The sequence below is a fragment of the Podarcis gaigeae genome, assembly GCF_964106915.1.
Source record: "Podarcis gaigeae genome assembly, chromosome: 4".
NCBI classification, from domain to species: domain Eukaryota; kingdom Metazoa; phylum Chordata; class Lepidosauria; order Squamata; family Lacertidae; genus Podarcis; species Podarcis gaigeae.
Genome location: NC_139677.1, coordinates 24613050 through 24629337, shown reverse-complemented (window position 1 = coordinate 24629337; position 16288 = coordinate 24613050). Strand labels below are relative to the sequence as shown.

At 39.5% G+C, this 16288-nt stretch overlaps 1 protein-coding gene across 2 annotated transcripts in view; it reads right to left on the bottom strand.

Moving 5' to 3' along the window:
* The window catches only part of PCCA (propionyl-CoA carboxylase subunit alpha), a 236867-nt gene that overhangs the window by 102756 nt on the left and 117823 nt on the right, over nt 1-16288 (bottom strand). For both annotated transcript variants that reach the window (XM_083735288.1, XM_083735287.1), the window contains exons 16-17: nt 15357-15432; nt 4747-4857 (exon numbers count right to left, since the gene is read on the bottom strand). In XM_083735288.1, the coding sequence (XP_083591414.1) occupies nt 4747-4857; nt 15357-15432 (187 nt within the window). The remainder of the gene's footprint in view (nt 1-4746; nt 4858-15356; nt 15433-16288) is intronic.

The window sequence follows — 16288 nt, the reverse complement described above, 5'->3', positions numbered from 1 at the left end:
CCATGGAAAAATTCAAGTGGTAGAAAATTCAAGTGGTCCATGGAAAAGAAAGTGTGAAACCCACTGGTAAGAAAAATCTGTTTGCTGCCTGTGAGATCTTGGCCTCTTCTCCTGCCTAGAAGATACATGAAAGAGGACTATAGGAGGGAGTAAAGGAATCTGGTGAGCATGATTCTGCCACCTGAGCATCCCTGCTTGAGAAAAATGCCCACTAAGAGCTCCCCTTTAGAGCTATGGCAGCTGCTCGCCGCAAAATGTCCTGGGCTTTGAAGATACAGATGTGTACATGGAAGACCCTGCATGAAATACCCTCTGTGTAAACTGTGGGGAGGGGGTTTCATTAATAGCTAATAGAACACTTGTTTCATAATATACTATTATCTTTTTGGATCCTCTTCCAAACCAAAAGGTTGCAATCATATTTTGTTTGAATGGAGAGGAGTAAAGTAGAAACATTCTAACCTTCACCTATTTAAAGTTTGGGATCTTACTAGTTACTGAATTTGCAGTACTTTATTATATAGAAGCCTATCGAAAATCCGTCACTGCAGCATGCAAAGCAAAAGAAATAATGCCTTTCTTAAAAAGCTGCTTTGTGTTGATGAAAGCTGACACATGAGGAACATATACACTTGAAAATTAGCCTGAACATGTGTCAAGTACTCCACTCCAAGTAAAAATTTAATTAAAAGTTGCCAGCTGAGGTTAATAGGAAAGCTGTCAAGATATTTCATAGAATTAAAAGAAGTTGTAAAAAAAAAAATGTTTATTTTATTGATCCTTGAATTTTAAAAAATCTTGGGGGCTTTTTCTAACACATGGGTACTTTGCGTTATACAAGCCTATTAGTAAAAGCATCATAATCAGACACCATATTTTTGAACATAAAAGGAATGGTTGATCTCAGTGAGAAACAAGGCACAGTAGAAATGTATTCCTGAAACTGACAGCTCCATTTATACAAATGGGTACAGGATTTCACACACCCAGAACTGGGAGGATACAGTACCCTGCTACTCCCTCCCCCACCTCCGTCCACCCTATTTTCCTATTTCATTGGGTAGTATTGCTAATATTTGAAGGATTTCCACTCCAATTTCATGGGTCCATTATCAGGTGGCTTTTCTCTACTTGACCTCACTTTATACTGAATCACATGCAGAAAATACCATGAGGAGTAGAAGTACACCTACTTTTATAGTGATTTCCACAAGTCTAATGGCACTAAATATTACTGTAGTAATCACAGAAATCACGACATTCTTTCACCACCAGTTTACACCAGTTATATGTATATTTTTGCCTGAAGACAAACACAGTGATAAAATGTACATATACAGGTAGGATCTTTATCTTTAATTAATGCAATGTACTCAACAGCACCTAGGTGTTATTCAGTACTCAGTAAATATTATATAAATCAGTTTTGAGAGAGGAACTCTCTTTAAAGTTTATACACCTTTTTGGCTTATGCTATAGTGCAATGGAAGGTTTTCCTAAAGATGTTATGCAGCCATACATAATGTAGACCTGAAAACTATAAACCCAATAAACTAAAAAACAACACCCGTGATTCAAAATTAGTGGCTTCTAAGTCATAATTTTGGAAGCTTCTTCCATTTCATTAAAAGCACTACGAAATTGGGTCACCCAATACCTTCAATTTACTAAACTAATTGCTACCAAATCTGTTGATACAAAGAGCAGAATGAGTAAACTGGTAATTAATACTCTACAAATTCATGAGGGGAACATTATTGGGTTAAGAATAGGACCCTATCTCATGGGAGAAAATAGAAACGATATATTTGGGAAGTTAAGAGAAGATCATCATAATTTGTTGTTCTACAAAATGTTATGATCTGCTATTTATGATGCCATAGGGTGTAGCCTTCACCATGAGAGGGATAGTTGAGGAAACCAGCTAACACAGCCCCATCTGTAGTACTCCCTTTTCCTAACAAGTGGAAGTACCGTATTTTTCGCTCTATAAGACGCACCAGACCACAAGATGCACCTAGTTTTTGGAGGAGGAAAACAAGAAAAAAAATATTCTGAAACTCAGAAGCCAGAACACCAAGAGGGATCGCTGCGCAGTGAAAGCAGCAATCCCTCTTGCTGTTCTGGCTTCTGGGATAGCTGCGCAGCCTGCATTCGCTCCATAAGATGCACACACATTTCCCCTTACTTTTTAGGAGGGAAAAAGTGAGTCTTATAGAGCACAAAATACGGTATTTATTTTCTGGCTGTCTCAACTAAATAGCCCTATAACCTCTGAAACTTTGGCTGTGCACATGCTCCCATTTCCTCTTCATCCAGTGTGCTTTCACTGGATCTGGGCCTTATTCGGGTTGAGGTGGCCATCTGTCATGGATGCTTTAGTTGAGATTCCTGTATTGTTGGGGATTGGGGCTAGATGGCCATGAGGATCCCTTCCTACTCTATAATTCTATGATTCTACGAGACAGATCCAGATTGTAACAGGTCAGGTTGAGCAGCCCAGAGTCATCCAGGGTTGTCAAGGGATGAACTGTTAGGTACGAGAAGGAAGAAGGCAGAGAAACTGCAAAGAAGAAACCACTTGTAAAGAAAAAGCACCACACAGGATCAGACCCTCCTGATAAGCAGGAAGTTTTGATGCTGCGCCCACCCCCTCCCAACCCTATGTGAAAACAGAGTTTTAAAAACCCTTAACACACACACACCCTAAATTACTTTGGGGGAGCATCTGTGTCATGGGGACAAAGCAGGCCCAGATCAGCCTAATCTGGGGGTAACAATTTGGGACCACAGGGTGGAACGGGCAATCCATGCACAGCCCCATTACTTACTGAACCAGTTAACTCACTGTACTGTGGGTAATATGGTAAAGAAGCTGGGAATGGGAGAAAAGAGGAAGACAGGTTGAAGCAGTAACAAATTGAGATTTTACTAAGGGTTTTGAAAACCAGCAATTTAACCCTTGTTGTGATTTTTCCAGAAGGAATTGGGAACTGCAGGTCTGGAAGGGCTAAATTACAACTCCCAGGATTCTTTGCTTTAAATGTATGGTATGTATGTAGCCCTGGTCTAGGCTTTCCCTACATTAGCTATGATCACAATTTCAGCTCATTATAACTCATTTTTAATTTTTAATTTTATTTATTTAACAAAATTTATATGCCGCTTGATTGTAATAAAACCTCAACGCGTTAGCAATGCAGCATCCAGTCTTCTTGTTTTTGGATTTCGTCCTTCTTATCTGAGTCTTCTCAGTCCTGACTTCTTCGGATTTCTAGCTTTTCCCTCTCTCTTGAGTTTCCCAACTTGCCAACACTAACATTGTTCTTGCCCACTTTACTTAGATACACAACTGCTCCCTTGTCCACAACTGTTAGTCAATCAGAATACTGGTAGTTTGTTTTAAGTTTCTAGTTCCCATAATTTTCTCCCCCCACCGCCTTTTAAGTTTCACTTCCCTGAGCTGCCCTTCTGAACTTCCTGTGACCTCTTAAACACCATGGCAAAAACAGCATTTAAACATAAAGCAGCCATTTAAAAGCTAAGAACAAAATGGTTGCATTCCTTCACAACACATGACTTGGTAAAAAGCTTCGGTTACACAGCCCAAGCTGTGCAGCACTCACACATTGCCAAATATAGAAAATGCATCACCAAAACACAGTATACAAATGGGGGGAGGGACCTGCAAATGTGTTTAGAGGAAAATGTAGAAATAATTGCTATCATTTAAATAGAATTACAATGCATCCCACCATATTGGGGAAAACTGTGACCTGTCTGCTGTACAGGTGCTGTTTATGGGAACTTCAAGACCTCTACTCTCCCTTCTTATGGTTCAGTATTGTTAAACTAGACTAGACAGCCCCTCAAACAGAGGAAGACTTCAATAGAGGACTGCTCTCTTTCTGACATCCCTTCAAATAGAGGACTATAAAGTAGGCTACATGGCCACCCTAATAGTCAATCACTATTTAAGAAGAGAAAAATATATTCTCCGCCTCAACAGCTGAACTGTGAAACAAATATTCACTTTTACTATTTAGTTATCACTACAGTAACAAAAGTGAAGAATATATGGGAATCTTATAAAATCTCTCCTTGCTTACAAGATTTAACATCTTTTGGAACCCAGCCAGGGTAAATTCTCTCTTTCAGAAGACCTTTTCTTACTTGTCTATATTCTTCTAACTCTTAGTCAAAGTCTCTCCAAAAGCCACTTTCGATCAATATTATACTAATTAAATGTTTTATTAGTGTAAATGAAATAAAAATAAATTAGGAGTGCTCTTCCAGCTCTTGGAAAATCCTTGGGACTGAATAAGTACCCAACTTGCCATCATGCAGACTTCCAATGAGAAATAGATTTCTGGAACACAATGTAGTCAATGCTTTCACAGAATGCCAGCATTTATGAACAGCATGCCAGACTTTCCTAGCTGAGGATGGGTTCGGAACTCTCTTAAATCAACAGATCTTGCTATGGAAAAAAAAAGTTTCACTTCAAAGCAACATCGACTGGGTTCCAAAAACCCAACTTGAATTTTAATCTCCCTGGAAGTTGAGGGAAACAATTGCTTTAATTTTCAAACGCACTATTATTTTTAAAAGTAAAATTAGAGAGACCAAAAAACCAAGTTCAAAGAATAATTAGAAAACCATTTCAGAGGAAATTTTCACACATGACCCCATCCCCAGCCATCCCTGCTCCCAGCCAAATACTTAACATTTCCATTAAGGACCAACCTTTAAAGCCATCAGGATACACGTCTGGAAGAAATTTTGTGTTGATGTCTCCCTGGACAAAGCGTGGATGGATGATCACTTCCCGTAGTAATGCAATATTGTGGGCCACACCTGGAAGCACAGCAATATTTAGACATCTTAGATTATTAATGAATGCTGAAATAACAAAGGGTACCCGGAATAGAATGGACATGCTCTGCAGAGATATTTAGAGTGCTGGTGTTTGGAGTAGGTGGCCAACTCAGAGCACCCTAACAGTAATGAAAGATCCAGATGCAAAATGTATGGATATATGTTATTTTACAGTATTGCACTGTCATTCAGCTTGGAACTTACAGTTGCACACAACAAATATTAAAGTGGTGCACATAGCCAAGTTGCACAACTCTTAAATCTGCCTATGCTTTTTCTGCAACAGAAACAATATCACTGGACAGAATTCTACAGGTCAGAACAGAAAAGGATATTTAGGCTTTCTGTTCCTCTACTTGAGGACTATGAACAGTCTTTCTGTGTTCACTTTGGGCTGAAACATTTCTAAGCCATTTTCTCCTGTATTGTGATATTATTGTTATTGTTATTTTATGCTGTTCTTCCCCCTTAAACACTGAGACACAGCCTATATATCTTACTGATATAGCTTAAGAACCAATTCTTAAACAATGAACACTTCAAAACTTGTTATATTGTAAGATGCTGGGGATATGATTCAGCTAAGTCAGTCTATGAACCACCTGTTAACTTTGAAACTCACATTCCCATGTCAACTGCAGTAAAATATTTGTAACTGGACTCTGCAGTCAAAATAACTTTTAATACTATTGAATCAAACATAATCCACATTCAGGGTAACAAAAATTCCCAAACAAACATGTAAGATTAAGGAAGTAATATATATTCAACTTGTAAATACGAAAAGCCACCGATGAAAATACTGCAATACATATTTGTTTCCTGAGTGCAAATTCAGCAGTTATGCACATAATGCCACACCTTCCCAGACTAAGTAAATGCTAAAAAACACAATCTACTTTTTTATTTCTTGACCAAACTGCTATAAGATCCCTGGTGATATGATAGCTGATGACTGGTGACAGGGATCTCTTTTTCTATTGATTGCCCCAAGAACTAAAATCAAATATTATTTTTATTCATGCCAAACTATGTGGAGAGAAATCAGAAGCTCCTGCAATCCATAGGACCTAGTATCATAAAAATGCAAATAAGCACTTTAACATGCAATTTTCCCTTTCCATAAAAGCACACAAGCCTATCTTCAGCTATTTCTAACACCAAATTTGGGAGGCTTAAGCAAACCTACACCACCAAACGACTTGAAAGCCGTGGTGCTCTAGCCTCAATCACAACGTTCCTAAGACTTCAGAAATTTCAAAGTATGATTTGCAGTTTAGGTTGACCTCAGTGAAAGTTCACAAGGTATCCCCATCTGTGTGAATAACTATGAGGCTACAGAAATCTGGACCCCTATAGGAGTTTACTCTTGGCTACCTGCTGCTTCCAAAACACCAGCCAGACATTAACCCCACATTCTCACAGGATCAAACAGAGGCCAGTCTCCATGCGCACTGAACTATATATTACATCCATCGTGCAATGATATTTCCTTCTGTACCACATTTGGTAATCCAAGCAGCTGAGACCAAAGCCACAAAAACTGGAAACATAATGAAATCTGTAACTTCTGTACTGTTCAGTCACAATGCCAAAAAAAGGGGGGCACACAGAAAATAAGAATGATGTTGCAGATTTGTTCTATGTCCCAAGAAGCGAATGGGGCACACACAAATGGTAAGATTTGCCTAGGTAATGGGGATGATGGACACAAAAGCTTGGATTTGCACAGTAAACATTCCCTTCTTTTTTTTATTCCACACAGTATAATAAGGTCGGGGTCTCTCTCTCTCTCTCTCTCTCTCTCTCTCTCTCTCTCTCTCTCTCTCTCTCTTTTATTCAATTTATTAGTCATTTGACAGTCTCCAAGCACTCACAAGTTTTAAAATCATTAAGCATGGCATAAATTCAGTACAAAAGAACAATGCATCACAACAAGAGACACACAATAACCTGTAAAACAACCTTAACAAAATAGCAAAAAACCCACACTCAATCCAACAAATTCCCAAGAGAATAGATTAGTTGGAGAAGGAGTGTTGGTGAGGGGACCAGGTAGATACCATCTTTCAAAAATTTAATATGCATTTTCCTGCTGGCTGTTCTGTGGCCATGGCTGGCAACCACTAATACAAGATTTGAGTAGGGCATCCCTACTTCCCTAGTCCCAATCACTTCTAATGCACTAGACCAGGGCGCCCCAACTTTTCATACCAAGAGGGCCACAAGAATATTTCAACACTGAACCCGCGGGCAGCACACTGTTTTGTCATGCTGCCTTCCCAAACCCAGCTAAGCAAGGCACTGGGCTTAGGGAAGGATGCCTGAGGCTCTGGCACCTCCTTCCCAAAGCTGGGAAAACACTAACTAGGCTTTGGGACGGAGGTGGGAGGATTCAAGGACCCTGTCAGAGCCCTCACACCTTCTTCCCAAGGCCCAGCACCTCACCCAGCTTGAGGAAGGCAGCACAAGGGCTATGGGGGGCACTAAATGTTGCAGAGGGCTGCCAAAAAAAGGCATCAAGGGCCACATACTGGCCGATCCTGCACCAAACCTTGCAACAATGAAGGCTGTTGGCGCGAACTGCCAGTACAAAATACCAAAACATTTTATCTCCTATCTCCAAAACAGAACTGAAGCAACAATTTATCAGCAACTTTAAATAATGGGGGAAAGAGGGGGAGGAATGAAGAAATTTGCCCATATGTCCTTTATCACCGGAGTCTTTATATTTATCATGGAATCATACACATTGTAAAAAATTATACATAAATGGTATGAAAGTGGTGATCTACAAGTCATAGAATTTAATTAGTAAAATTCAGAATAAGCTGACTGTTGTACCTCATCATTCATGGGAAACATTCTTCAGTGTAAATATTTACTGACACTAAACATATTCTGTGTTGATTAGCCCTTTTTACAATATTAAGCTTCTGTCAACTTGACATTCACAAAACACAAATCTGCATTTATCCATGTAAACTTAATTGGTGTCCTACATGTCTCTCCATAGATAAACAATTCAATATATTTAACTTGCTGAGAATTTTAATTGTGTTAAGTGGAATGGAAAGAACTTTATTTGCATAGTTATTAGTTGCAAAAGCATTAAATTCATTTTTATGAGAGATTTAAATTGCATAATGATAATTGAGCTTTGCTGCTTTGAAAGACTATCTTAGAAATGCACTGTACATGTTGGCATTTAATAGGTATTCCATTTTATTCAAATAGTACTAAAGGGAAAAAGACAAGAGAATTAAGATCTGTTGCATTCAGCCTCTTGAAAATCATTATGAAAAATAAGTGAAGGAAAAACAACATTCAGTGCCAACAATGTAAATCCATGTTCGCTGCAAAAATGTCGTGCTTGAATCAATGTGCCAGTTGTCAAATACAAACATACAGCCCATATTGCTTGGACCTATATGAAATAAGCTTATGGAAGATGCATTTGATTTTGTAATTATATTCAGGTTGACATCCTTTTAAAATTTCAATACAACTTATACTTAACTCTCAAGGCTGCAACAGCAAAGGTTAAGGTAAATATAAAGGTAAATGGACCCCTGACCATTAGGTCCAGTCGTGGCTGACTCTGGGGTTGCGGCGCTCATGTCGCTTTATTGGTCGAGGGAGCCGGCGTACAGCTTCCGGGTCATGTGGCCAGCATGACTAAGCCGCTTCTGGAGAACCAGAGCAGCGTACGGAAAGCAGTTTACCTTCCCGCCGGAGTGATACCTATTTATCTACTTGCACTTTGACGTACTTTTGAACTGCTAGGTTGGCAGGAGCAGGGACCGAGCAACGGGAGCTCACACCATCGCGGGGATTCAAACCGCTGACCTTCTGATCGGCAAGCCCTAGCCTCTGTGGTTTAACCCACAGCGCCACTCGAGTCCCTGGCTGCCACAGTACTATGTGCTAAAGATTACCTCCATCCCACAAAATTCTACGGCTTTTAGCAACAGCTCCTTAGCATGCAGTGCTACGGGAGTGCTTGAACAGGCAGGAGAGGGATCAGCCCTTTGGGGGGGGGGTTTGCATTGGGGTATCAGCAATGGGAGAAGGATTAACCCCTTCCAACACACAGTGCTCCCCTTTCCCCTACACAAGCCAAGGTGCTGCTCTTGATAATAGTTGCTTTTAGTACTAGCATATGCACAAGTAGTCAGAAATGGATTAACCAGGGGTCAGCAAACTTTTTCAGCAGGGGGCTGGTCCACTGTCCCTCACACCTTGTGGGGGGCAGGACTATATTTTGGGGGAGGAAAAGAAGGAATTCCTATGCCCCACAAATAACCCAGAGATGCATTTTAAATAAAAGAACACATTCTACTCATGTAAAAACATGCTGATTCCCAGACCGTCCGTGGGCCGGATTTAGAAGGCGATTGGGCCAGATCCGGCCCCTAGTTTGCCTACCCATGGATTAACACATTCAGCATCTACAGTGGCCCTTAATAATTATAAAGAGATGTACCACAATGGAAAAGTTTATTAGGTACATGCAAAAGCTTGTGGAACTCCCCCACCATCATTCTCCCTGTCTTTGCTGCAGCTCTTAATGTTCCCATTGTCCTCTATAGAAACTTTTTTCTTTTTAAGGTTATTGGAGGATTTGTTTCCTGAAAAAGTCAGAAGCCTTGCTGCACAAGTAGGGTTCACCACTGAGCCCTCTAGATCAAAAGCTAACTGAGCTAGTACAAATAAAATGATGGTACCTCTGCATATACATCAATATACATATATATCAATATGGCTAACAAAATTGCTTTTTCAGAAGCTGGACATGCAGTGCAATCCTAAGCATGTTTATTACAAGTAACCCCAGTTTTCAATACAGGAGCTTATGCTCCAGTAAGTGTATTTGTGATTTCTGCCTTGTGGAGCTAAGAGGGCTTTGGCTGGCTACAACCCACTGCCAGGAAGAGTTTAGACTATTTCATAAACAAAAAGCATGAAATTTGTGCAGAGGCAAGAAGCAACGTACTCAAAATAAATTCTTCTTCAATTCCTTTTCCTGGCATTTCCCCCCAGACTATTTTCTTATACTTTCCACACTGTTCCCACTACCACAGCTACACTTTATTTCTATTTAATCTACTCTGGGTCAGGTTCAGCCTTATTTCATATCTCCTTTTCTTTCTCCCTACTGTTAACCTCTCCTGCCCCCAAAGCTTCTGTTCTTTGAAATTTCTGGTTTTGTCTTCTCTTGTTCTTTTCTTCACTGTGCCCTGTAGTAATAATTCCTGATCTGCACCCCAATTGTTTTCAGCGCAGCTTCCATTCTATGATTTGCAACCAACGAAAGAAAGCTTGCTTTGATTTACCCCGGGTCTGTATTCCAACAGATTTAATGAAGATATATGTCTGTGCAGAGCAGGGGTCATGGGTGTGGAAACTATGAACATGCCCTACCCCTTTTAAAACACCCAAGTATAAATGGCCTGAAATTGAGGCTACATTCCCAGCAACAAGTACAATACCATGGGACTATATGCTTTGGAAAGGCACTCAAGGTCAATGGTAACTTGTCATGTTCTTACTACAGGCTGTTACCAAATTGTGTCTACAGTGGTATCTGTCACAGAATTTACTTTCCTTTCCTCCCCCCACCCCTGTCTATTAACTATCCTGGTACAAATATTCTCGAGGTTTCCTTACATATGCGCTTCATCATCTCAGAAAGGCAGGCTTCTGTTTTCAATTATTTTATCTCAAATGCTGTATGTGCATAATTGCATCAGTGTACCTATGTGCCACAGTAACTATGTGCATGTGTGCCACAGTATATTTGATGGGAGTTTGCTGAAAGGAGAGGTGTGTGAAGCATTGAACAAGGACCACCGCCAGGGTCTGAGTTCTTGAAATAGCTTCCATTCATTTTTATTATTATTATTATTTGAAATTAATAGATTAACTTGCATAATGGTCCTCAACCCTTGGCCTAATTCTATGCAGGGGAGGGAAAATCCTGAATAATGGATACTTAACTTATCAGTCAAAGAGTCCCATACATGAAAAGTCTTAACTGCAATGTAGACATCAAGTGTGTCACTAGCCAAGGGATCAATTAGATCTAAGTCAACTGGCTATCCAGATCTCTAACAAGTGTACATAAAACAGCTACTTGCTTTTGAAAGTTTAAGGAAAAGCCATACACTTTAGAAACCAAACATGAAGATGGCAAAGTTAGCCATCTTACGAAAATCTTAAAAGCTAGACTTGTATTCTGGCATAGATTAAGTACAAATAATAGTATTTGTACTTAACAATATAAAATGCTCTTCATTTTCTGGAATACTGGCATTTGTTATGACATTAAACCAGACTTGGATAAAGCCAAGATGGGCCATTTGGGGGGTAAATTATAATTATAATTATTTATTAAATTCGTTTACTGCCCTGCATTCGCAGATTGCAGGGCGGTTCACAACTTAAAATTATAATATAAATACAAGATAAATTACAGTAAATCAAGCCTGGTTTTCCCCCATGTTCCTGGGGAATTTGAATAACTGGCAGGAGAAACATGACTCAATATTTGGCCATGATTTGGGGGGGGGGGGTAGGAGATCAGTGATCTTTTCTACAAGGGCTACGAATATATTTGGGAGGATTTCATTACATTGATGTCATTCATCGAGAGCAGGTATGAGCTACTATGGGCTTTTGAGTCTTTATGGTAACAGCAGCAAACACAAGTCCCCCAGCAGCACAAAACCTAGGCCAGACACTGGTTGCAAAATTATCACCAGATTAGCAGGGTTCTAGTGTGTCACTAGCCAAGGGATTAGCTAAGGAAAACCTGACTCTAGTTGGCGCACCTCCCAGAATTCCTTGCCCAGAAGTCCAGAATTTTCCACAGGAGCATTTTTGGTTTTCAACATTTGACACTTCTATGTTATACGCCAAAGAAAGGAAGGGTAGGGATTCTGTCTTTGATGCATAATGATACAATGATCTCAGACTGTTCCATCCACATTTTTTCCTGAACAAGAACAAAGTCTATTATGTCCCATATCAGTGAGGATTTTAAAGAAAAAAATCACAACTCATTTATGGATGAAGTAAAGATTACAGGACACATTAAGCCCTACTCATCACTCCTGTCGCTGTGTGTGAAATCTTCTACAAATTCAGTAAAGTGTCATGTTCAGAATAAAGCATGCAAAACGGTAACACTCATGCTGACTAAGCACAATTGTGCTATTCTGTTCATCTGAATAACTTACCTTCAGTAATGGGTATGCTTTTCTGTTGCCAATTAAAAAAACTACACAGGCTTGAACACTTTGAAGATTTTTAATTACCCTAAATAAAACAATGTAAGGCAATGTAAAAGAAACTTGTCCTCTGAATTTGAAGGCAATAATGCATCTGAATACCAGTTGCTGGAAGTCACAGGCGGGGAGAGTGCTCCTGCGCTCGAATCCTGCTTGCTGGTTTCCCCACAGGCATCTGGGTGGCCACTGCGAGAACAGAATGCTGTACTAGATGGGCCACTGGCCTGATCCCACAGGCTCTTTTCATGTTAATTCATGATGCATTCCTTCCACACAGGCTATATCGATTCAAGAATGCAAACCCTTTCCCCCATGCACTTGGTTCTCCTTGACTATTAAAATATTTTGGTTATTTGATCCAGAATGGACATGTGCTATAAAATATCATCAAATTCAAAGATTTGCACTTTTTTATTTAAAAAAAAAAAAAGCACAGGTATTGCATCTAAGTCATGTGCAAAGTAGGCCCACTGAAATAAATGGACAGGCTAGTCATGCCAAACACCATTTATTTCAATGAATGTCATTCAACATTAGTCCAACTCAGAGCAGACCCACTGAAGTTACTGGACATAACTTAGATTCATTAACTTTAATGGGTCTACTCTGAATGGGACTTAGCTGAATAAAACACAATGGATCTGTTGTGAATGTGACATAGTTGGATACTACCCACAGTAAAATATATTTTGTAAAAAAGCAGATCCTATTCTTATCCTGAATATTTTTGCTTTACTTTTTGCTCTAGGCAAGTTGCTTCTTTTTAGTCAAATTTAGAAGGGACGCAGGTGGCGCTGTGGGCCTAGGACTTGCCGATCAGAAGGTCGGCGGTTTGAATCCCCGCAACAGGGTGAGCTCCCGTTGTTCGGTCCCTGCTCCTGCCAACCTAGCAGCTCGAAAGCATGTCAAAGTGCAAGTAGACAAATAGGTACCGCTCCGTTTCTGTGCGCTGCTCTGGTTTACCAGAAGCGGCTTAGTCATGCTGGCTACATGACCCGGAAGCTGTACCCCGGCTCCCTCGGCCAATAAAGCAAGATGAGAGCCGCAACCCCAGAGTCAGCCACGACTGGACCTAATGGTTAGGGGTCCCTTTACCCTTTAGTCAAATTTAGCAAACTACAATGTACAGCATTCTCCCCTTCATCCAACATTATATCCTTTAACCTCTTATATTTAAAATAATATCACTGGCACGGTATGCTCTGTAACACAAATCTATCAGCATTTCAAAAATTTAGTGATCTTTAACAGAGCCTTTGGGCTGTTGCAGAATTCAGGATTCCAACCAATGCCAATCAGGCCAATCAGAGCTAGAAAAATCGGAAATATGTTTTGCAAACTGGAACAGTCAACAGAACATGTAGCTTTACTTTGGTTCAGTTTTGTTTAAAACAAACAAATCACTCTTTTAAAATTTTCACGCAATATAAACATACAATCCTATTTTAGAGTTTATACTTCCAATGGAATATTCTTCCATTAGGAAAATTCTTAAGGCACTTTTGGGAACACACGTTTGATCCCAGGCTCCAAACGTGCACTGATATGTGCACTGAGTTCCAAGCAACCATGGGCTTCCCTTTCACTCCAACATCAGACACCAACCTGCAGTTGACACCAACATTGTAGTGATTTAGGAACTCAACATGTGCCAAAAAACCTTAGCTCCCATGTGCATGAGGGTCAGGGCAAGTATGTTTTATATTAGCACTAAAAATAAAGCCAGATATTATTTTGGCTATTCTTGTGCCTTTGGCCAAATGCTGCATTCTGATTGTGTATGGAACTGAGAATCTTTGTGATTCAGATGACAACTGTCCAATTGAGTCGCATTTTTACAGCAGACAAAAAAAAAATGCTGTACACCTAAGTAAGAACCACGTTAGAAAAACAATAAAAGGTAAGAAGTACAATTTTGCCAGGATTTTTCAGCAGTTGGATGGATTTCATTAAAGACAGAAAGAGACTTGTTGAAGCTCTCAGGTTACTGGTCTCTTCTTTCTGTGAAAAGGTCACATAAGCAATGGAGAAGTGGGAAAGGGGAGCGGGCTTTCTATATTTCTTTCTTTTAATGCACTGATTTATTGGAGTTTAGCAATGGGGGTTATGTGGAAAGACATCAAGCAACTGGAAATCCTGCAGTGTTGGATTTACACGGTTATCTCTAATGGAGAAAAGTAAACCTCAGAAGGAGACAACTTGCTTTGAGAGATGGGGAAAACGACACTACTCCCCCAAAATCCTGTTTCTAAATATTATTACATCACCGTCTTTACTGACTGGTAGGCAAACACTAATAAATACACATAAAAAGAATTGGGAGAAGGAAAGAATATACATTAATTGCATGTGACTAGAAATGTCATGTTATACCCTGGCCTGCATTCCATAAACATTTTTTATCAGAAAGTACACCTTCCAAACTTACAGGTTACTGCTACAATGCCAACTTTGAAGCAATAGCTCTTTCCACATGTGACCATTTCCTAGTGGCAGTTTGATAACATCAACGTCAAAAATAAATCGAAGCTGAAGGAAAAGGCAAGCTAATAAAAATAGTAGGCGAGGGGAAACTTTTCATATTGCTTACTACAATACAGCAAAGGCTACATGCAGCTGCTCAAACAGGACAGAATGAGGAACAGAACTCTGGGAGCTAAGAAACTGTGGGCCAAATAATCAGAACTGCCAGATATAGGGAAATAGGAGGTCTAATTACTTTTATTTTTATTTAGCAAAACATATATATCGTTTAATTGTGCTAAAATCTCTATACAGCTTAACAAAAACATTTAAATTATTTAAAACTTTAAAAAATAAGTAAAATTGACAATAGAAAGATTCAAACACATCCACACCTGCATGTCTGAATAAGCTCACCTGGATAAAATGTTTTGGAGCAGGCATTGAAAAGAGTCAGCTTTCTGGCACTGGTATAATCTAGTGTAGCTATTTTACATATACAGTTATTTATCTGGTAAGAAAACTGTGTCACTTTGTGTGGTATTAAAATTTTAAGAATGCAAAATAGTAAAATGCATAAATTAAAGCAGCCTGATGTGCCGCAAAACAAACAAACCAATTTTTTTTCTTAATTTAACACAATTTTCCTTGAATTTGTCAAACTAACATTTCAAAAGCTTTTTCACAGATAATTGCATTAGAATCCCATATTACTGAATTTACCTCTAATAACGTAACTATCCAAGGCCTCTTCCATTCTTCGCAAAGCTTCAGCTCTGTTGGATCCATAGGTGATCAGCTAAAGCACGCATACACAAAATGATATATAAAAATGATATATAAAAATTTAGGACCATCAAAATATTATTTGGTGGTAGAGGTTTTTAGGTCTCAATTTGATGTTTATAATTTTCAGTTTTTAATGTGATTTTAAAATGCTTTTAACATTGTTATTGTTTTATCTCTTGTTGGCCATCCTAGGCACCTTTGGGAAGAAGGCCAAGATATAAATTTAGCAAATAAATATCTTGAGACTATCCAATACTTTCTTTAAAGGTAAGCAAGATGCCACAAAATCACCAGACAATGAAACCAGTAGGGAGTTGACTTGAACACAGGTGGTGAAGTGTATACAGTGATACCTCGGGTTACATACGCTTCAGGTTACAGACTCCGCTAACCCAGAAATATTACCTTAGGTTAAGAAATTTGCTTCAGGATGAGAACAGAAATTGTGCTCCGGCGGTGTGGCAGCAGCAGGAGGCTCCATTAGCTAAAGTGGTGCTTCAGGTTAAGAACAGTTTCAGGTTAAGTACGGACCTCCGGAACGAATTAAGTACTTAACCTGAGGTACCACTGTACAACAAAACAAAAGTAGGAACCCATTTGTGTGATGGCAGTGAAATCGTCCTCTAGCATAAAAAAAAAAGCTGTCCAGCCAAGCCCTTCTAGGTGGTAACAAGATTTCAGCAAGACCCTACAACCCTTGGATATTAAAACCCAAATAATTGTTATTGGTTCGGACCTTGATGCCAATATTGGTATAGTTCCTCTTCTAGTCTTAGTTCCTGCAACTGGTTTCAGCTGATGTGGCCTATGGATATGGGCTTTAAGGGCTTCAGCCTGTCACCAGTATTCTTAACCCCTGCCCAAAC